At 43.2% G+C, this 22,932-nt stretch overlaps 2 protein-coding genes across 9 annotated transcripts in view; both read right to left on the reverse strand.

Moving 5' to 3' along the window:
- The window catches only part of GRB14 (growth factor receptor bound protein 14), a 48,120-nt gene extending 42,206 nt beyond the window's left edge, over positions 1–5,914 (reverse strand). The window contains exon 1 of one of the 2 annotated variants that reach the window (XM_082236838.1): positions 5,680–5,914. In XM_082236838.1, coding sequence (XP_082092964.1) covers positions 5,680–5,726 — 47 coding nt within the window. In that variant the 5' untranslated portion in view covers positions 5,727–5,914. Of the gene's footprint in view, positions 1–2,701; positions 3,051–5,679 lie in introns of those variants that run through there. The other variant, XM_082236837.1, reaches the window with a different exon arrangement.
- An 8,682-nt stretch (positions 5,915–14,596) lies between these two features.
- Positions 14,597–22,932, reverse strand: part of COBLL1 (cordon-bleu WH2 repeat protein like 1) — a 91,542-nt gene continuing 83,206 nt past the window's right edge. For 6 of the 7 annotated variants that reach the window (XM_082236680.1, XM_082236682.1, XM_082236681.1 and 3 more), the window contains 4 exons: positions 21,967–22,052; positions 19,901–21,432; positions 19,530–19,709; positions 14,597–16,526 (listed from right to left, as the gene is read on the reverse strand). In XM_082236680.1, coding sequence (XP_082092806.1) covers positions 16,437–16,526; positions 19,530–19,709; positions 19,901–21,432; positions 21,967–22,052 — 1,888 coding nt within the window. In that variant the 3' untranslated portion in view covers positions 14,597–16,436. The remainder of the gene's footprint in view (positions 16,527–19,529; positions 19,710–19,900; positions 21,433–21,966; positions 22,053–22,932) is intronic. The other variant, XM_082236683.1, reaches the window with a different exon arrangement.

Genomic DNA, 22,932 nt, shown 5'->3' on the forward strand with positions numbered 1-22,932 from the left:
TTTAGACTTGCATACTTACTTTGGGTAAATCCCATTTAAATTCAAATTAATATGAACACAATCCAGAGCTAGCCCTAGTATGAACCAGTATAAGAGAGCTAGTTCAGGAGGCAAACAATACAAGGGACTCCCATTGATGGTCAGCAAATTTTGGCACCATTCAAATGTTATGTTTCACATCACAAAATGTCTTGAACTGTCCCTGGCAGGGATCAGGAGTGACATTTCAGGTAATCTCAAATGCATTGTTTAAGATCTTTTTCCATTAAAGCTTTCAGAACAATAAAAACACGCAGTTGTTCTGATTACCCATTAGCATCAGCACCATAAATACTGACGATTCTGCTTTAAAGTTACTCTTTAACTTTCCTGCTGCTCTTTACCTGCTAGGCATCTGGAACATTTATGGCCCATATGGAAAGTTTCTGCATTTATTAATTTCATAAATAAGCAGACAGTGAAAATTCAACAGGATCATTTATTCTGCCTTTTTACATGTACGCAATTATAAATCCATCTGACTACTTTACTACAATACAGCCTCAATAAATTAAAAAAACATAGAATTTATATACTGCTTGATTGCAAGAAATCTCAAATGTCAAATACACAAATGTCTCCATATATAAATAAGTCTGTATAACCCATCTAATTTAAACAGTCAAAATGCAAGTCTAAAGAGAATGCTACTGGAAAAACCTGGGTGTTTTCAGACTGCCACTTTTTCATGGGGGATTCAATCACATACCATAAATTCAGGTTGCAAAGTTACAATTGATTTGACACTCATCTACTGTTGTGTATGCTGATGGGTTCGGTTGGTGCTTTTTGGTCCAGTTGGCCTCCTGTAGTTTTTGCCCCATTCTAGCTGCTGGGTGGAGCTTTTCCCTCAGTCTAGTTATGTTATAATAAAGCAAGGTTTTGTTTGAAGGCCTGGGGTATGTACAGTATTGTTTTCTCCCTGAATCAACACAACATGCGCAACCATTCTCCCCCCACAACACACAAGTCAGACTTTTTGCAATAAGGAAATGCCTTATGCCTTATTTTGCAATATGGGAAAAGCCCTGTAAAGTGGAATAACACAAGTTGCTTGATGGAATATCGCCTCATCTCCCCACACACATATCAGAATGAATGCTCCATAGGTAGCAAATATCACCTGATCTCCCCAAGAAGTTCAGTGCAAACAAATCAGGTGGTCTGGAAGCAGCCCCAGTCTCATTAAGCATGACAAAAGTGAACATGAAACAATGGTGCCTCAATTCACTTTCAGAAAATTATCCTTGTCACTTGACTCCTTGTCAGAAAGTTCTTTTGTCATGGTAAACAGAACCAGGTACTCTCTATTCCCCAGGTAAGATTTAGCAATAGAGTGCCCCACCCTTGCCTGTGGAAAATGTTATTAACATAAAAGAATGCCAATCACAAAACCCACTGAAATAGTAACTTTTAAAAATCCATGCAAAGTGACAGTTTGATGGGATTTTCTACCACATACCTTCAACCCAATTTTACTTCCAAAATCGAATCCAATATATAATTACACAGGCCTCCGAAACATTTCTAGCAGTTCTGTGCTGATGTCAACGTTCCCCCAATTGTTCAAAGACACCCAAGTTCTTTGCCTTGAGTTTCACCTAATTCAGACAGGGCCCCCTGCCAGAGATTCTTTGGCCCACAGATGCCCAAACTGAGATCACCTGTTCAGAAGGGAAGGCTTGCAAGCTCTGATTCTTGCTGGGAGGGGGGATGAATAAGGAGGAGGGAGGTCCTAAAAAAAGAGGTGAGGGGCGCTGTGGCCTTGCAGATGATGCCGGAATGACTACCAGCAGCTCCAGCCAGGATGGCCAATAGCCAGAGATGAGGAGAGCTGTAGCCCAAACTGGAAGTTGTCCTCCATGTTGTCCACCCTTGCTCTAAAACAAATGAACTTTCCCCCTACTTGCCAGAGAGAGTCTTCTCTTGAGAATCTACCTGCTTATCTAATAACCCAGCATAAAAGGTAAAGGGACCCCTGACCATTAGGTCCATTAGGACCGACTCTGGGGTTGCGGCACTGATCTCACTTTATTGGCTGAGGGAGCGGGCGTACAGCTTCCAGGTCATGTGGCCAGCATGACTAAGCCGCTTCTGGCGAACCAGAGCAATGCACGGAAACGCCGTTTACCTTCCCGCCAGAGTGGTACCTATTTATCTACTTGCACTTTGATGTGCTTTCGAACTGCTAGGTTGGCAGGAGCAGGGACCCAGCAACGGGAGCTCACCCCAGCGCGGGGATTCAAACCGCTGACCTTCTGATTGGCAAGTCCTAGGCTCTGTGGTTTAACTCACAGCGCCACCCGCGTCCCTATAACCCAGCATAGGATCATAGAATTGTGGAGCAGAAAGGAACCCCCGAGGGTCATCCAGTCCAACCCCCCTGCAATGCAGGAATCTCAACTGAAGCATCCATGACAAGGTGGGCCACCCAACGCCTCCAGTGTTAACCAGCAGACATCTCGGCAATTGTCCTCTTCCCCTCTTGACATCATTAAGATACACTCCCCCTGCACATGGAGGCTTCTCCCAGTAGCTCTGCCAGGGCTCTGAGCCGCCCTCTTTGCTCCCTACCTAGGATCCCTTAACTTGAAAGGATGCCCCTCCTTTGTACTTGAACCCCCCCCCCTTTCCACCAGGCACCCAAAGCGGCCAGGTTTACCTGTCTTCCCTGAGGCGAGCCGAGAGGAGGGGCGGCGCTGGCGTGAGCCAAGGCGAGAAGGCGAGCTCTCCGAGGCGGCGACCCCCGCCGCCCTTCGGGGTAAGTCCTCCGCGGCGCTCCACCGCAACCCTCCCTGCGCTGCTCCGCAAACCTGCCGCCACTGGGGTGGCCATCATCCCCCCCCCCCTTGCCGGTTGCTGCTGCTGCTGCCGCCGCCGCCGCCTCCGCTGCAGCTCCTAAAGGCACATCAGCATCCCTCCTGGGCCGGTCGGGATCCCGGGGCCGGAGGTGCCCGCTGGCGGCTGCTCGAGCGCGGGAGAGACCGGCCCCCGGCAGCAGCGCACACCTTCCCTTCCTTCTTCGCCCGGCTCTCGGCCAAGCCCCACGTGCGGCGTTCAGCGAGAAGGGGAGGAGCCGCCCGAGAAGCCAGCGAAGAGGTGATTCCCCGCGAGGAAGTCCGGGGCGGGGCTGCGGGGGGGGGGGAGCCAGGGATCGGGGGGCCGGAGGGGCTGCCGCGGGCCGGAGGGGCACGGGAGGCGACCTCTCCCACCCGCCCACCCACCGCCTCTCTAACTGGCACTCGAAACCAGATCGTGGAGGCTGAGAGAGCCAGTGCACACTTACCTGGGAGTAACGCCACCGACCACAATAGGACTTACTTCTGAGTAAACATGCTATGAGGGTGGATGCGCCCCCCCCACACCCCACCCCATAATTGCTCTCCTGTGCTGCCAATTATGACGGAGAAGTGAATCCCGTTGATTCCAGTAAGGTTTACTAGTTCCTTTAATAATCTGTCTGCATCTTTTATCTAGCGCTGCACAATTTTGTACAGTTGCACAATATTGCTTTGTCATTTTATTATTTTTTATCCTGCAAGCTGGCCCATAATATTTTTTTTTTGGGGGGGGGGTTGCCAGAGGACAGCATGTAATGAATTACATAAATAAGGGTGCATATAATTTCACTCATGCATACCTTCCGACATTTCTCCAATGAAAATAGGGACATGCTATTCAATAATAATAATAATAATAATAATAATAATAATTTTTATTATTTATATCCCACCTATCTGACTGGGCTGCCCCAGCCACTATGGGCAGCTTCCGATATATATAAAAACACCATAAAACTATACAGGGCTGTCTTCAGATGTCTTCTAAAGGTTATCTCCTTGGCTCAGGGGTCGCATAATTCCATACTCTCCAACATTTCTTTGATGAGAATAGGGACGTCCTAAGGAAAAGCAGAGCGGGACGCGGGTGGCGCTGTGGGTAAAACCTCAGCGCCTAGGACTTGCCGATCGTATGGTCGGCGGTACGAATCCCCGCAGCGGGGTGCGCTCCTGTCGTTCGGTCCCAGCACCTGCCCACCTAGCAGTTCGAAAGCACCCCCGGGTGCAAGTAGATAAATAGGGACCGCTTACCAGCGGGAAGGTAAACGGCGTTTCTGTGTGCTGCGCTGGCTCGCCAGATGCAGCTTGTCACGCTGGCCACGTGACCTGGAAGTGCCTGCGGACAGCGCTGGCTCCCAGCCTATAGAGTGAGATGAGCGCACAACCCTAGAGTCTGGCAAGACTGGCCCGTACGGGCAGGGGTACCTTTACCTTTAAGGAAAAGCAGGACATTCCGGGATCAAATCAGAAACTGGGACGGCTTCTGTAAATTTGGGTCTGTCCCTGGAAAATTGGTGGGTCTGGCTCATGTAGCCTCAGCCTCTCCATACTTACTCAGAAGTCCCAATTATGTTGAAAAGACTATCCCTGGTCAACCTGTAGGTCAGGCTTCCTCAGACTCAGCCCTCCAGGTGTTTTTGGCCTACAACTCCCATGATCCCTAGCTAGTAGGACCAGTGTTCTGATGAACATTGCAGTGTTGAGGCCCACGAGCATCTCTGCTCTCACTGGATATGAGCACAGCCATAAGAAGAGCACTGCTGGATCCGGCCAAAGGCTCATCTGGTCTAGCACTCTGTTCTACCAGATGCTCGTGAGAAGACCACCACAACCATTTGCTTCTTTCTAGATAGTGGGGGGGGGGGGATTATGGCTGGATCCAGAGAAGAGTAAGCAGCAATCCATTCATGCAAGAGTTTCACATCCTACCTCCCCCCCCATAAAACTGCTTCCCTCGCAAGACACCTTTGGAGGATGTACGGTATTGGGTGTTACCATGCAGCGCACAGCCTGTTACACAGCCATGTTGTGCAATTTTCTTTCTTTATAAATAAAGATTTTATCAAGATCTTTCATAATAGGTAAAGGTAAAGGGACCCCTGACCATTAGGTCTAGTCGTGACCGACTCTGGGGTTGCGGCGCTCATCTCGCTTTATTGGCCGAGGGAGCCAATGTGGCCAGCATGACTAAGCCGCTTCTGGTGAACCAGAGCAGCGCACGGAAAAACCGTTTACCTTCCCGCCGGAGCGGTACCTATTTATCTACTTGCACTTTGACGGGCTTTCAAACTGCTAGGTTGGCAGGAGCAGGGACCGAGCAATGGGAGCTCACCCTGTTGCGGGGATTCGAACTGCCGACCTTCTGATCAGCAAGCCCTAGGCTCTGTGGTTTAACCCACAGCGCCACCCGCGTCCCTTCTAGACCTTTCATAGTTTGATACAATTAAAAAAACAAACTAATCTAAACACACACAGAGAGAAGTATGCAAAGTCCTCTCATAGGTAGATCTTAATTTGCCCCACACAGAAAGAAATAAACCCTACCAGCTCTCAACTGGGAACTTCCCTTCCTTTTCCCAGCCCCCCACCCTGAGAGATCTTCCCTTCCCCTCCTCTTGCAGAGGGTCCTTCACCAACCATCCATCACCTTCATATGTATGCAAAGCCCTCCTTAACCCAGTGTAGAGGATTAAAAAACACACAAAAAGCAGAGCAAAACAAAAGCGAGAACAAAGCAGAAGGGGAAAGATAAAAATCTTAAAGGAGTACATTTTTTAAAAAAGGAATAAAAAATACTTACCCGCCCCCCAATATTTTATTCAAGTTGGCACCGCTGCAGCTATCCATCTGCCAGTTGTATATGAGAATATTCTGAAGAACTCTTGTTGTGCAATTCTATAGTATTAGCTGGCTTGCTATTTTTCAATTTCATTCACAATTTTTATTGATAATCAACCTGGTTCTAAACATCTGCATGTTGTGCCAGAGTATGTTCTTGAACAGAAGCTTTTTTTAAAAAAGGAATAAAGCAATTCACGATCTCAGTAAATCTGAATTACCATAGTTTGTTACTAGCTTTAAAAGAGCAAAAATAGAAAGTTTTTTTAAAAGCAGCTTGTTTTTTTTTAAAAAAGTTTTTTTAAGGAATAACATGTTGGCTGATGATTATTCCAGGCATAGAATGAAAGCTTTAATGTGGCGCTATCAGTGGCATTTGTGTGATGGGGAGCAGGATGCATGTGGTTGAGAAGTTGCTAAAAACAGAACAATCAAGAGACCAAAGGATTTATCCCCAGGCTTCCCTTTTCATGCTGCATGATGTGCCCTAGATGTGATTCTGTTTATGCAACTTACTAAGTTTATACTTTATACTTTACTAGAATGCAGTTTTGCATCCAACCACTTGCCAGTTTTTAAAGGGAATCCCATATAAAACCAGCAATTACTTTAAGCCATTGCGTTTTATCTACACGTTTTCTATAGCTTTAATTTGAACACTGTCATAATTAAAGCTTCCTCATTTCATACAGTCAGACTGCCTGACTCACAGCCCTTTGGATTCCCTCTTTATGAAAGGACACCCACGCATATATCAATGTTCCTATAAAACCTGGTTGGCTTTAATTAAAGTGGCTCAATGTGGAGGAAGAAGTGAATGAACCCTCATATTTTTGTACCTTCCACACATCTCACCTTCTACGCTGCATTTTAAATTATTATTATTATCATCATCATCAGTCAGTCAACACAGGGTTTATTCTAACATGTAGCTAGGCACATTTTGTGCCGTGTCAGAAAATGTCTGGAAGGCCAAATAATTTGTTATGCGGCTGGGCATATGGGATTTAATAAGGAGCTAGGTAGTTTCTAAAAAAGAAATGGATGAGCAAAGGAACTTGTAGGTCGAAAGGATGTACAAAGGATGGGGAACATATGGGTTAAAACAAAGCAAGATAAGCAATTTATCCTCTGCCCTTCTCAAAGCATCCCTATGTCTGCAAGGAACTCTTTCCAAAGGCAAAGTGGTACAGTTCAATGTTCAGCAGCCTGTGGTCCAAAAGCTGTCTCCAGAAGCTACATTTTCCTCGGGCCTTGCATGTGGCTCCTTCTTGCTCAGTCCTTCAGAAGAAGAACTTAGGCCTGGTAGCAGTTACCGGTAGTTTTCTCCTTTTTTAAGCAGGCCGGTTGGCAAATTACGGGACAGGCCCTTGACTGTTCTTTCAGCTCTCTGTGCATGTGCCTCCTTATCCTTCCTTTTCCAATTCTTCTGTTGCTTTTAAAAATTATAACACCAGCTACAGCGTAGGGCAGGTCTCTGTTTTGTTCTGCTACAGTCCCCTTTTGAGAGTCCCATGGACTGCAAGAAGATCAAACCTATCCATTCTGAAGGAAATCAGCCCCGAGTGCTCACTGGAAGGACAGATCCTGAATCTGAGGCTCCAATACTTTGGCCACCTCATGAGAAGAGAAGACTCCCTGGAAAAGACCCTGATGCTGGGAAAGATGGAGGGCACAAGGAGAAGGGGACGACAGAGGACGAGATGGTTAGACAGTGTTCTCGAAGCTACCAACATGAGTTTGACCAAACTGCGGGAGGCAGTGGAAGACAGGAGTGTCTGGCGTGCTCTGGTCCATGGGGTCACGAAGAGTCAGACACGACTAAACGACTAAACAAGAACAATAACAACACAGTTCCCCAGGTTCCTGGAGCTTTGTTCTTTGTTCTTTTTGCCCTTCACTTATCCTGGAGAACTTAACCTTGAAGAAGACTCATTTCACATGACTAGACTTCTGGAACGTTTGTAGCAAAAACATGCCATCAACAGATCACCCTAATCGGTGAAATGCTTGGGTGATGATAGAGTCATAGAACTGTGGAGTTGGAAGGGACCCTAAGGGTCATCTAGTCCAACCCCCTGCAATGCAGTCCTATGTGGGGATCAAACCTGCAACCTTGGTGTCATCAGCACCACACTCTAGCCAACTGAGTGATGTTAAATTTTTTTACCTGGGGCCAGAGGGATGCTCATGATGGTTCTTGGCACATCTCATTGGGGAGAACATTTCACCGAGGGGGAATATTTTTTGGGGGAGGGGATGAGATAATAATATTAAGTAAATTGTCTTGGTTGGCTAGCATGCTTTTGAAAAAGAAGTGGGCACATATAGTGTTGATCAAATTGTCTGTAAATTAAAAAACAGTTCAGAAGCAACTTTCCTAACTATTCTAACCGTTCCTGTTAATCAAAACATCTCCATTCAGTAGTTGCTTAGGAGACACTCCAATTTCTAATCTAGCCATTTTGCTACTGCTATATAAAATAATAGCTTTTGCAGTACAAATAATCTTTCTACTTGATGGAATCTCTAGCTTACAAGCATTTTAGCAAGCAAAAGGAACATCATGTTGTAGTTCAGAATAACCAGATGAGAAGGCTTTTTGATTATAAAATATAATATGAACATATGAAACGGGGCTTTAAATCTAGATCAAAATTCAAACCATCAAATTTAAAGTGGGGTTTGACTGAGGATCAAATAACTCTGGTGGTTATGGGATCTGAACCACAGAAACGAAGGTCACAGATGCATCCTTCCCATGGACAATAAATCCCGCTGTGTTCAGCGGAGCTTCCTCCCTAGCGACTGTATTTATTATTGTAGGACGAGAGATGTTCATACAACATTACAGCTGTAATCCTATACAGTATAGGCCCCAATGAACACAGTGGGACTTACATCTGGGTAAACAGGCTTAACATTGCACTGTAAATGGCAGTGTATAAAATTGCCATTCATAACTAAGGATATAACCCTATGCGGAATTATGTGGAAATCAGACCATTTGGATCCAGTATTACAATAAAATCCACAGAATCTCTGCAACAGCCATCAAAATGCACCAATGTTCCACTGTTTCTACCACAAGTTTCCCACATTTCCATTTGTGACAAGAATTAGGAGAATTTAGAAATGGAGTGTACATGAATTCTCGTATCAGTATACCACTGATGTGTATACCATTTCTAGGACATGGCATGACTTGGCTCTACTGCAGCCCTTCTCATTGGAGGTTTTCTTTCTTGTTTTTTACAGGATGAGATGACAAAGATGACAGCATTGCCCAATAAATCTGTGCAAGAAGCAAATACTGTTTGACATTAAAAATCCTGCACTATTACAGCCCAATTTAGGAAGCCAGAACACACACAAAAGGCATTGACTCTCATAGACGACTTCTACCCAGGAAATTGCTCTGCTTGCCACTTTGTGATAAACCTGAAAGCATAATTAAGGCCAGTAAGTGCATTTTAGGGTTAATTTTGCAGCTGTTCGGATTGCCTTATTATCACAGCAAAAGTGTTAAGCAAAGCATGACATCTCATTTTAGAAAGTGCAAGGTAGTCAGGCCGCAAAGTTACAGTAAGAGTTTCTGAAATTTTTCAAAGCATTAGAGTTATGCTTTTGCACATCACAATAGCTGCAAATTGTACAGTGTTTTCCTCCACTCTCCACCCTTATAATATTTTTCCAGCACTGGCTGACACGATGGGAAATCAGATGTTCCCACATTCAGCCATGCAGACAGGAAGATCTCTTGAATAATAAACGCCAAAATGAATGCAACCGTTAACATGAGCCTCATCTGCTGGACATTTCAGTCTTGAAAAATCTCTGAAAACATCTCTGTCTGGAACGTAAATTGCAACGGAAGATATAAATACATAACCTTTACATCCACATGACCTCCCCGTATTTGGCAAACAGCTCTGCAGCAAACAGCTGAGATTTCTTATTTTGTGCGTGTAAGTGGAACCATTTGGAAATGTGTGTCAGATTGCACTGGAGAGGACTGGTGGGTGGTGGAAGAATTAATTGCAGGCGAGTGTGTTTGCAAAGTAGAAGGTTGTTGCTAGGTTAAAAGCTTTAAAGACTTAGGACACAAGTGCTTGATGCAAATTTGCATATGACTATTTATATGCACAGGTGCAAATATACTCGCAGAGAGAAAAACCTCTGGCTCATGCTTGCAGGCCTTACTCTGAGTAATGGGGTGCAACATAATGTTTTGAGCCAGTACACTGGATGGAATTTAAGACTGTGAGCAGCTGGGGTCTCCATTTTGCAATGTGTCCAGCTGCCCTGTAAGCAAAGGATGAAGGGCCCCCATGAAAAGTATAAGAAAACTGCTAGCAGCATGAGTTGTGGATAAGACAGACAGCAGCTCAGTAAGGCAGGAAGTGATGGGAAAGCGGCTCTGTCTGAGGTTCTGAAGAGTCCATGGGTAGGCAAACTAAGGCCCAGGGGCCGGATCCGGCCCAATGGCCTTTTAAACGGTCCGGGAATCAGTGTGTTTTTACATGAGTAGAATGTGTCCTTTTATTTAAAATGCATCTCTGGCTTATTTGTGGGGCATAGGAATTTGTTCATTTCTTCTCCAAAATAAAGTCCGCCCCCCCACAAGGTCTGAGGGACAGTGGATCGGCCCCTGGCTGAAAATGTTTGCTGACCCCTGGAGTTGACAATATTATGTTAAGGGTGAGTTGGCTGAGTTGAATTTTGCTATTATAGTGAGAAATTGGGGGGTGGGAGTAGGTTCTACAGCACATAGCTGGGAAATGTTTCAAAGGACTGATTTCAAATATACCAGTGCTGCAGAGGTACATTTGAGGACAGTCCAAGATTTCAACAGGGATACCTCCCCTCCTACCTGGAGATTCACCAAACCTCTACTACAGTGGTCCCCAAACATTTTCCCCATGGACCATTTGAAAATTGTTGAAGATGTTGGTAAAACAATTCCCCCCCCCTTGCGCATTTTGCAACCATTGTGCTATGTTAAGATGCGGGGCGATTTTTAATTGTGTTTTAACTGCTTTTAGTTCCTGTGTTTTATTGTATTACAATTTAGAACTGCATAGAAATCAAATTATAATACAATAACGCAATGTAAGAGAGACACAATAAAACAGAATTAAAAATCAATATGTTTAATGTAATGGACATGCCATCCCCTCTGCCTTCAACCACAAATCCAGAAATGCTATGGACCACTTGAATGCGCTTACCAACCACTGGTGGTCCACAGACCACAACTTTGAAACCTTGCTCCAATATATCATAACAGTAAATATAAACAGAACTGAAAATTTGACATTAAAAAAAAACCAGAGAGAAAATTATAGTCACTGCTATTAAAAGATGAAGGGGGAGTAGGCTCCTATGCTTTCCTCAAGGTTGGGATAATTCAAAAACAGCCAAAGACATTTGGGGCTTTTTCAGGTAAGTTGTGAACTCCTTTTGGCATCCTCCTCAGCTTTTTTATTCTTCTTCAATTAATAATGTAGCCATGAAATATGCATAAGTTGTATGCAGTCCTTAATGTTTTATTGTGTTTTTAATATCCTGTTGGAAGCTGCCCAGAGTGGCTGGGGATGCCCCACCACATAGGCGGGGTATAAGTAATAAATAAAATAAAACAACAACAACAACTTTTGAGAACCCTGTCAGTGGTGGCTGAGGCTACTGGACCTGATAGACTTTGCAGATCACAGGGTCATGGTAAAAAAAAAATCATAGGATTTGGCCAAGTTGCTTTGGTTTCCTCCCTTTCTTCCTCTCTTGTAAAGATACTGTGCATTGCTTTGGTTCAGAAGCGGTTCCTGCTGTCACCAGATACTCAAAAAGTTGTATTAATACATCTAAGTATCTTACCTTGGTTGAGAAGGGGTCCCTGTTTTCAGAATTTCTAATGTGGCTTCATGCCACCATAGCTGTGTGTGCACTGTTTTTCTTAGGCTCAGAAAGCTCTCTATGTGTTGTAGTTAATGCTGAGAGAGGAATGATCTTGTGCCCTGCACGAGGGGGATCCATAGCTGGGATGGCCTTGAATGCAGGAAGTCCCACTTTCACTTCCAGACAACTCCAGCTAAAACGATCAGGTGACAGGAAAGACCTCTATTTACCGGAGACCCTGAAGAGCCACTCCCAGTCAGAACTGACAGTGCTGGGCTAGATGCAGTCTCAGCTGATGCAAGCCAGTTTCTTGTTCCTGAGCACCCTTGCATGATTGCCAGTCTCTGGGTCTCAAAATGGATGTGGGTGCAGGTCAGGTTTGAAAAGGACACAAAGCTCTGGTAGTCCTTTAAAGAATTAGGGCAGACAACCTGCTTATTGAAACATTCACCCAGTTTTTTTGCAGCGAGACTGCTGGCTGCTTAGCAAGCATTCATTCTGGTCTGTGGGGAGGATAGCATTGTGTCAAAGCAAGTGTTGTCCCCCAGTTTCCACTACATTCTCCCATTTCCTTTACTGCAAAAAGTCTGTTGTTTGAGGGGAGCAGGTTTGTAGTGCATGACTTCCCAATCAAATACAATTGTGCAACCTGAATTTGGCCGTATGTGATTCAACTCCACCCCGAAAGAACGACAGTCTGGAAGCACCCTAATTTGTTAGAACAGGGTTCTTTAAAAAAACACACACCAAAAAACCCACATGTCCCTTGGTGACCATTTCCATTATTATAACCAGATAACCATCAGACTCACTGGCAGGTATTTATTTCCAGCTGATATTATAGAATATTGTTAGTGTTTATTTATAGCTGCTACAGTTATTCCGCACAATTACCCCCTACCGTATTTAATAGCAATTAGTCAGGTTGCCTGTGATTAGAAACTGTAAACTATTTGGATGAACTTCACACTTCAAAGTGATTCTCCATCCCTTGCATCTTTTAGCATTTCATTCAACGCGAGATTGTTCTACGAAAAGAAAATCCAAATTTAGGTTCTAGGAAACACAGGAGTTCTTCTGCCTGCTGTGCCTCTTTCCCTAATTGTGTCAAATTATAGAAGCAGAACCCTGTACTATTTTCGCATTTTAGCTGAGACAACTGAGAGAATTTTTAATGTGCTGTTCTCAGCATGTTACACATCTGCGCCTTAGCAGCAAAATTGTGTATCCAATATTTGTAAAATTCTTCTCATATTAATTGCCTCTAAGGTCTGGGAAGCAAGCATTCTCAGGGAATCCCACCTTTTCTCATATGAACCTGCCCTGGGCTAAGGGCAGACAACATGGTTTCTACCAGGAGCAAGACCCTTTTAAAAAAATAAATAATAATGTTCCTCTTTGGTCACTTTTCAGAGACATATAAAAATAATTTATATGTAAAGCAAGAAGATTTTGTGCACACAGGCATGAATTGATGGAATCAGCAGCTATGTTGCTAGTCAATCAGTAGGCATGCACCTGTTTAGTGTGGACCTTGGCAATTTCGCCTCCCAACATTGCCTGGGAAGAGCCATTGCTCAGTGACAGAACACATTTGAATGTAGAAAGTCTCATTTTCAATTCCTTGCATGCATTTACAGGCCAGTTATAGAACCTAAGATAGCAAAGGATGGGAAAGGCGTTAAGCATAATGATTTAATTTCCTGAAATGGGAATGTTTACTTATGTTAAATTGCTGCGTACCTTTAACACGGGTGTTTCCCCCTCCCCCCCCACCTCGGACAGTAGCTCTCATGCGATTGGCTGACTGTGAATCCCATGGCAGAGGCATCCCCTTTCTGTTGTGACTGTTATTCCAGTAAATGTTTTTTAACCACTTTCTGTTTCGTGTGGTGAATGAAAGAGAGAGGGGAGAATGGCTGCTGAGAGAGGCTTCTCAGGCTACTACTGAGGACAGTGTTGTGTCAGACTTGTTCCGGCACTGACAGAAAGCCCAATGGAAAATTTCACCAGCGAAGGGGCTGATAAGTGCTCTTAGGTCCTCTTGCCCTGATTCTATACCCCCCTCTTCAGTGTTGGGGGATCCTTTGAAACCAGCTTCAAAAAGTCTTCTGTCGATGCGAGAGGCATCAGTATATTTAATTTCATTCTCTTTATCTTTCATCATTACCAACCTTTCCCAACAGTGATGTTTTATGTCAACATAGTATGCAGCTACAACTACACTCTTCTTTTTACTACACAAATGAGGCGTAGTCCTTTTCCACCTCTCCTCTATTCTATCTGTGATTGTTCTTGCTGCTTCATTGAACTTGTTTCACTTTATCTTTCTCTGCTTGCAAGTGACCAAAATGGGATACTGATCTGGAAATAATGCCTTGAATAACAGTTTTTTATACTTCCATCTCTCTGCTGGAAATGCCACACAAGACATCCAAAATGTTCATCTAATTTATAGCTCCATTGCATTAGTGACTCAGGCAGCAAACCTATGTTTGATGCTGCTTACCAGGAGGTACAAGGGGAAATGGTGAGGTCAGAGGGTGCAACCATACAGGTTAAACCAATACAGCAGGCATAGGCAAACTCTGCCCTCCAGATGTTTTGGGACTACAACTCCCATCATCCCTAGCTAACAGGACCAGTGGTCACAGATGATGGGAATTGTAGTCTCAAAACATCTGGAGGGCAGAGTTTGTCTATGGCTGCGATACAGCATTGCTGCTGGTGCATTTGTATCAAATCAACCTCGTTGCCTCCTCATCTACTGCCAGTAATGAGCAGTGATGCGGCCAACCAAAAGTCAGGTATGTAACAAAGCCATGCCTTTAGTTACCAACTGTGTATTGCATGCCTTCATTCTGGAAGTCCAGGGTGGGGGGTGGGGAAGCGTAGGAGCTTACTTAATTTTTGGGGAGAGGGGGGATAACAAAATGTTCTAAAACGATAAGTCATTCAACGTAATCATTTAAGAATGAAACTAAATACAATTACTTTTATTTAACAAAACCGTAATTATTTAGAAAATATCCCAGTATTTGCAGCATATATCTACAAATTCAGTTGCTTGATCAGAACTAGGATCACAAATAGATCTTGTCACACAAACGCAACATTAATTGGACAGGAAAAGATGAACAGAAAAAGAAGCGCCGCTGAGCATTTTGCTGTCTTGCACATAGCTGCTCAACCTAACATGTCTATTTCAGTAGCAATTTTTAAATTTCACAACTGTAGAATTTATTAGACTCGTAAAACTACTTCGTTGACATCGTGTTGTTTAAAGTGTCATTAAATAAGCTTTTATAATGCAGAAATCACCACCACCTCTTCTCCTACTTACAAAAAGAGGAGTTTGGGCTTTATTTTGTTTTGCATCCCCTAGCTTTAATTTTTTGAACTTAAAAGAAATATTTTAAAAGTTACCCAAACGTGAAATAAGATACTGTTTTTTTTCTGAGAACAAGAATAAATTAAACTTGGTAGCTCTGGGCCAATGGCCTTGAGAATGCCTCAAGCTGTACCTGAGCCACAGTCCTCTTTTCCTTACCCATAATAAATTTGTATCAACTGCCAAATAAGGTTCTGGAGCCCTCACTGCAGTTCGGAGCTGTATTACCTCTCGAGATTGCTCTGCATGTCAGCTAACAAAATTTCCCATATGCTTCATCTGCAGATCCCAAACTGTGTGTCCCTGCCCATGCCAGCACATCCCCCTCCCTATTTTTGCTCAGCCGTCACACTTGCAGCATGCTGAGAGCATGGGGTGTGCTAAAGATAAGCACAGGACAGTAAGAAAATAAACACTGATTCCTATTCATACCTACTACCTGTTACATTTTAGATTGCGCAAATCTGCCCTCAACGATTCAGCTCACAGAGCAGGGCCAGAGAACCTGTGGCCTTCCAGATGCAACGCCCGCCATCCCTGACCATCGGTGATGATGGTTGGGGCTGAAGGGAGCTGGAATCGAACCACATCTGGCCTCAGTTTCCCTGCCCTGTCCTAGAGGTTGCTAAAAAGTACTCTTGATATGCTGCCAGATTCTTCTATAGAGGCCTGGGATGCTGACCAAGTTACTGCCTTTGGAAAACAACTGCGATTTCACCAGCATTGTTACAGCAGTTAAGGCACTTTCTAGTGTGCATGAAGACACCGTATAACTGTGCTAGTATTTATAAGAAAACTCACCTAATTTATTTCTTCACTTTGGTACTGGAAAATATGCAAAGACCATTAATGCTAATCCTAAAAAGACATGATCCAGCCAGAGTTAAGCACTTTTAAACCCTACTGATTTGAACACAGAACTTAAGCAATCGGTGGGATTCTGAAGCAGCATGACTTTGGATGGATCTTGTCCTGCATTCTCAGCAGAAGGAAAGGAAACTTGCCCAACTGCATTTCTAGAGAGAACAGCAATAAATTTCCAAGGCAACAGGAAATTCATGCATTTGTGAACAATATTATTAGGCAGTTAAGAGCTTCATACATTAGTATCATACAACATATTGCTAAACATCATTAATTAAGGTTAAAGTGGAAATCAACGTTACCAGATCACAGCAGCAAAAGAACGAAACTTTTATGCCATGTTATGCATTCTGAAGCAGCAGTTTCAGGTTTAAAAGGGCGAAAAAAATATTGCTATAAATTATATCTATTCTAATAACTCTTTCAGGACTTCCATGAAGTTTCTGTGCTTCACTTGACAATATATACCATCGCAACCTTGCATTTACACACAGTCCTCAGCAATACGCAATTAACCGTAGTTTTATGCAGTAGTGGATAAAGTGCAAAATATTTGGTACGAAGTCCTAGTGATTGTTGTATCTTGCTTCTACGGACACTGAGGAATTGAGACTGGATCTTCCGTTAATGGCAACTGTATTTGACGGAGGCGCAACCTGAGAGAGAAAATAAGGTAGTCAGGTAGATGGAAGACCTGATGCAAAATGGAAGTCACCCACCAGTTAATTTATAATTGTAACTGTTTTGAATGCTGTCGCTGAGTGTAGAGCTGCTGAAATAAACTGGGCCTATGCACCAGTCAATTAGAGTTCCTTAGGAAGGGCGGGATAAAATGCAGCTACATGAACAGATCTACTTACACCCTCCTCTCCAGAAAGGTCTGATGCATCTTATACTAATTTAAGTGTCAAAATGCTGGGAAACTCAATTCAGCACCTGGGTTACATCAATAGATGTTACTCTGCCTTAGGTCCAATTGCCATATTACTAGGGATCTTCGGGGCACATCAGAAATTTAAGAGAGGTGCATGGTTGTTCCACAAAAATGCATGGCCTGCCTTTGTTGAGCTAGAGTAATAGCCACTGAAGAGCAACACCCCTGTGGCTCAGTTTCACAAAGCCTATATAATATTGGTTATGTTTGTGTGGTAAGAATTCATATGGTAACCAGCCTAGGAAAGAGACTCAGGCACTGAGCTTTCATATATACTGTACTTTTCTGTGTATAAGACTAGGTTTTCTTACTCTAAAATAATGTTTAAAATCTGGGGTCGTCTTATACATGGATGTAAGTCCCCCCATTTTCTTAAACCGAAGACTCCCAAAATAGGCGTCTTATACATGGAAAAATACAGTATATATGCCTGTCAGTTTTTTTAGCCAATGAGTAAAGCCAGAGCTATGATTGTTAAGTGAGTTGTTTGGACACCAAGCAATAGGAATTTATTACTTGTTTCTCTTTTAATTCTTGCTCCAATTTGTGGTTTCATGTGCCCCACAAAGCTGATTACTTTAATGATGTCACCACAAACTTGCCTCGCTCCTGTCTGCTAAAGCTCAACTGATTTTCAACATCACTAAGTAAAAGCTAGCTAGTTGAAACAGTCTGATCAAACATAGGGTTCAATACGCACTCAGCCGCATGAAAAATATATAAAACCCATGTTTCCAAACCACACTAGCGATTATTCATCTGGAGAACATTTATTTCTTGCCACATCACTAATTTTACTGTGCACTGTAGACTGGGGCTTGGTGGAAGGTTAATTTGGACCTGCTGACAGATCATTGGATCACTTGCAGTAGATTTGGCTCTGGCTAGTTAGAATTTACTCAGATGTCAATTTTTGTCATTGTATATGACACCCATCCCAGTGCATGTTTCGTGGGGTGGGGCACAGGTAACTGGGCTCTGCCCATTGAGCCACCATTTTGCATCTGGCTTTGTTCTTCAGCAAGCCACTGTTTTCCAATTGGCTCAAATTGGTTCTGGAATCTCCAGGTTCTAGTTTTTTAAAAACATAGTTCCAAGCAAGCCTGAAGTTTGCAGATGCCTGCTGAAGACAATACAATGGGCCTATGCATTCATTTGATTATTAAACTGAAAGTAATGCCTTAAGATGTGTGAGCCCAAGGGAAACTAACAGGGAGAGTTCAGTCATATGATGGAAATATTCTGGAGAGAGAGAAATAGTTTCAAACCCCAACCTCATTTGACCCATTTGGTTAGCAATTACTGCAAGCTTTATTCAGTAGGAATAAAACTGCAGCACAAAAGACCACAGAGTTTGGCTCTGTACCCTAACGAGTTATTAAAGCAAGTTGGGGGGGGGGCAAATGCTTGGCTGAATGCAGTGGCAATTTTTGCCTTGTTTCTTGAATGCTTGGCGGATGCTGAGAGCACCTGACAGACCTTTTACCCAATTTAATAGCACAAAGCATTAGCCGAACTTTGCCATTTAAATAGGAGTTAAATGTCCTTTCACTTGTTCTTCACACACAAGTGAATGCAGTAACTTTGGGTCTGCTGACTTAAGTGTTTAATTCTTTCCCCGTGCAATACGCCTTGTTTTAAAAGTTGAAGCAACGTTTTACAGACACTGTCTGACTTCATCTTCACAAGAGGCTTAAAAATAAATTTGATACCACACTTTTCTCACCCCAGCTTCACTTCTTCATACTGTAAGATAGTGAGTTAGCACAGTCATTATCATGCTACTTTGAAAGAAAGAAAAATGTTCTCTTAAACAGAATATAACTGAGGGAAACTTGAAACTCCTGGAAAAAAAATGACTTATACTTGATTATGTCAATACTGTCTGCATTCATTGGTAATTGCTCTCCTTATGATGCTTCCTGGGAAGCGATTCATAAATTCATTAATTAAACAAATGTGGGATGGCATAGGAGGTGACAAGTGAGAGAGACAAAGTGGGATTAAATTTTGCATAGCACAGGAATAACAAAAGCAGAGAAGGAAGGAGATATTTAACTATATATGCAGTTTGGGCTGCAGAGCTTTAAAAAGGCATATCTCATGACCATATTCTAGTCATGGACAACTCATAATAGGATAATATCATTGACGGGGCACTGTCAGAATAAAAAAAAAAGTTCATCTTCTTGCCACAAACCAAACAAAGCCCTTTTTTTAAAAAAAAGAAAAGACCCCAGGATATTCAATTTCCAGCTCTATATGAATGCCTTCTTTCCCCTAACTGATGAAATACCTTTCTGAAATCTGAGACAGGAAAGCAGAGCATTAGCAAGGAATTTTCAAATTCTGAAGACAGGTAGGAGAGGCAAGGTCCTTTTGACCTTGATCTTTATAGCTTCTTCCTAACAGCTGTTTCAATGGAGGATTTGGCAGAGGGAATCAGCCCATACACTTTATGCCAAATGTATGTTTAAGGGGAAAAGCTGTATACACTCTTTCCTTTACTCAAAGCCAGCAAGAACATTTTGCAACCAGTCCTTACATCTCCCCTATTGGCACTATTCAGAAATCACACTCGTGAGATTCCTTCAACAAGATTAATGCCAGCACCGATTGCTATGGTGATTTTGAAAGTAAGCACTGTAAATCCATTGTTATTTACTTTAATGATGAGAAGAAAAAGGAAAGGGGAGAAGAGGGGGAAAAAACCCAACCACCTCACCCTTCTCAATTTGGCAGCAGCTTCTCCAGAGCGGATTGCAGCCAGCAAGCTCTGGTGGATCTGTTCCGGGTCAGGGCGCTGGAGAGCCGCAGCAATCCCTCTCTGACAGACGGCAGTTGTTGGGTGGCCAGATAAAGAGGGCACCTGCCTATTTTGCTCATTGGTTGCACAATTATTTTTCTGTTGGGAGAAGAAGAAAGAAAACCATTGCCCGAGTGAGCTCATGCTACCTTAGACAGCAACACGCAATGCAATGCACACTTTTAGTGAATGACAGAACAGTTCTATGTTATTTTGCAAAATGCCAAGATATATGCATGTAAGAAAGCACCGCGTGGACGTTGAGGACAAATGTTATTGTTGGGTTTTACCTTGTCTGCAAAATTCTGTTGCAGCTGTCCAGTTGGGCTCTGTAGAGGAGAATGGTTCTTTATCTCCGTGTTGGACACTGATGAGGAAAGGTCAAGGGACAATTGCTCTTTCAGTGGCCTGGGTGCACTGGGTGCACATGTTTTGCTGAACGACTGCGACCTCCTAACTGCCGAAGATACAGCAAGAGCAAAAGGTGACGGCCGGGAGCTGGAATACGGTTGCGGCAAAACGAAAGTCCTCAGGGTTTTCAGATTTAATGGAGGAGGCTGGGAGCAGGGGGAATTCAGAGGTTTGGGCATAGTTACAGGAGGAGTGGTGACTTTTGTCTTTTCCTCGCTGTGTCCATTTTCAGTGTTTTCCTCTGCTAATTGAGAAGGAACAGTAACTGTCCTAGGAAATGGAAAAGAAGTATGATCTGGCGAGGCCAACTTTTTTTCTGGCTCCATACTCTTAGCTTCGTTTTGCGTAGGGCTACTAATGGAATTGCTTCTTGCAATCGCAGATGTTACATAATGAGAAGAAGCCCTCTTTTGCATCTGTAAATAGAAGTTGCTTGGCTTTGCTGTAGGACTTAAGATCCTTGTTTTTTCTTGCACCGGTGGGGGCGGACTTTTCTTCTCTGTGCTTAGCACAAATGGAGCTTCCATTTTCCTGCCTTCGGCATTAGGGAGAGGAACTGTGGCATTATCAGCACTGTATGTTTTATGCAGCGAATCGTTCCCTAGCAACATAACTTCATGTCTAAAAACAGGTCCTGTTGGGCTCAGGCTTTTGGAGTTATTAAGCATTTCTGTTTGCGTACCAAATTCCTGGGAATTCTCCTTGGGAGACATGTGCAAGTGGGCCGCTTCCCGATCCTCCACAGCGTCGGACTCCCAATTCTTCACTATCTCCAGAGATTTTGGAGGCACTATTTTATAGGTAGTCATTCCAACTTTGGGTATGTAGTCTCTTGTAATCTCATTGGAAGGTTTAGGTTTAGGTTTAGAGTCTTGCCAGTGAGGTGGGAAACCTTTTGGAGGAGAACTAGCAGGGCTTTTGACGACTTTCTGTGGTAAAATGGGGCTATCCTTTTCAATTGTGTTATATTGGTTGTCGTTAGAATTTGCTCTGTCATGTGCCGATTGTTCCCTCTGTTGGTTGAACTCTGTCATAGTTCCTACGGTCTCATGTACCCTACTGAGCAACCCTGAGGGTTGGTTCTCCTGAGCTGATTTGTGCAGGTGAGTTGAATCTTTGCGTGTGACCAATTGGCAGCCTTGAGGACCCGTACTCTCCCTTACTTCAGTCTGACCCAAATTACCGTCGGGTGGGGTTGCCTGAATTGCAACATCCTGAGTCTTTACTGTCTCCACAATGGGCTGATCCCATTTTTTATCTTGCACCCCTGGACGTGCTTGAGGGCTGCATTCCTGATTTACGGCTATGTCATTTTGATATGCTTGGCAGTTCAATGATTCAAGCTTGTTACGTTCTCTCACATCAATATTACTTTCTTCTGTTGGAGGAAGTAATTTTGCGTCACTGTGACCTTTATAAAAAAAAAGCAAACAAAAATTTGAAATTAGCATTAGGATTAAGTTGTTTGAATCATGAATCACTCTTTTTCATTCAAATTTGTATTAAAATGGAGCTAAACTTTCCCAGAGTACAGCTTTTTGGTACATAGCTTTTGTAGTCTTAAGTATATGTCATATGACAGACACGAGATGTTTTTAAAATATTAAAAATATACATATGCTTTATATTCAAGTTTCTCTGAGCAATTGCAAGGACCCATCAATACCACTTAGGAAAAAATTGTGGAAGACTCCTTCACACGAGCCATTCACGCAATGGGCTGCATCCAATGTAACACTACATGCATGTTACTTCAGTGCAAGGATTTCTGCCTCCCCTGGCGTACCTCCGGGGGGAATTCCCATTGTGCAAGCAGAAATCTTTTGTGCTGATGGGACACTGTAGTCGGATACCACCCGGTATTGAACAGACACCAACAACATTGCCAGGGTTCCGCTGAAACCTAAAATACATCCTGCACAAATTACAATATAAATTTACTCACCATTGCTTGCATTTGGCTGCAATGCTCCAAGTGGCTTAGCACTGCCAAGTGTAATATTTGCAATGAATACTTGACTATGTTGAGCTCTGCAAAACATCACAACATAACAATAGACAGACTGGCATCAGTAACGTATTGAGAAAAACACTCAAATTCTATTCAGGCGTTCTTCTCCTCATGTGATTACATCCTGGCCCCATCCCATGCATTACTGCCACTGCTTCTGTACCCCCACCGGGTGTTAAGGACTCCGGACAAACCATGAGCCGAAACCAAGGTATCCCATGGTTTACGGACTGTGGGTTGGTAGGGAAAGCTAAAACCATGAGCCAGGGTTTGGATGACACAATAAGCTAAACCATGGCTTAGCTCAACAAAACAAACCATGAAGGAGCAAATTGGGTGCAATCTCTTTCCCTGGAGCCTACACATTTGCTTGCTTGGGCTAAGCCATGGTTTGCCATAGCATTAAATGTAAACAAGGGCACTGAGTTTCCAAGTCTCAGTATAAACGTTCATGGGCTTTCAGATGCATGATGTGTTATCCTAAGTTGGCAGGTACTGATGATACACATAAGTAGCAAAGAAAAAGTAGTGAGCTCAGAGGGAAATGAAATACACACACACACACACACACACACACACACTGTTATAATTTGAATTAGGTAAAATAATTTTAGTGACCATTCACAAAGTACTACTGATGATAAACACAAACATCATGGCACTGGCAAAGTTAATTATCACATGTAGCAAGTTAAAAAACCCACTATCTTGATTAAGGCCATAAGTGTGATGGAAATGAACAAGTTCAAGTCTATCAGTTCAAGTTGTGCAGTGGTGTCTCACTGGAGTCTTCTTTTGGAGTTATTTTGTTTGGCGCTAGAACAACTTATTTAATCATAAGTAACTCAAAGAAGAAATACTGCTACGGAACTCTGCATAAACACAGGGTGCATTGTTTTG

Source organism: Podarcis vaucheri, assembly GCF_965113315.1.
Source record: "Podarcis vaucheri genome assembly, chromosome: 1".
NCBI classification, from domain to species: Eukaryota; Metazoa; Chordata; class Lepidosauria; order Squamata; family Lacertidae; genus Podarcis; species Podarcis vaucheri.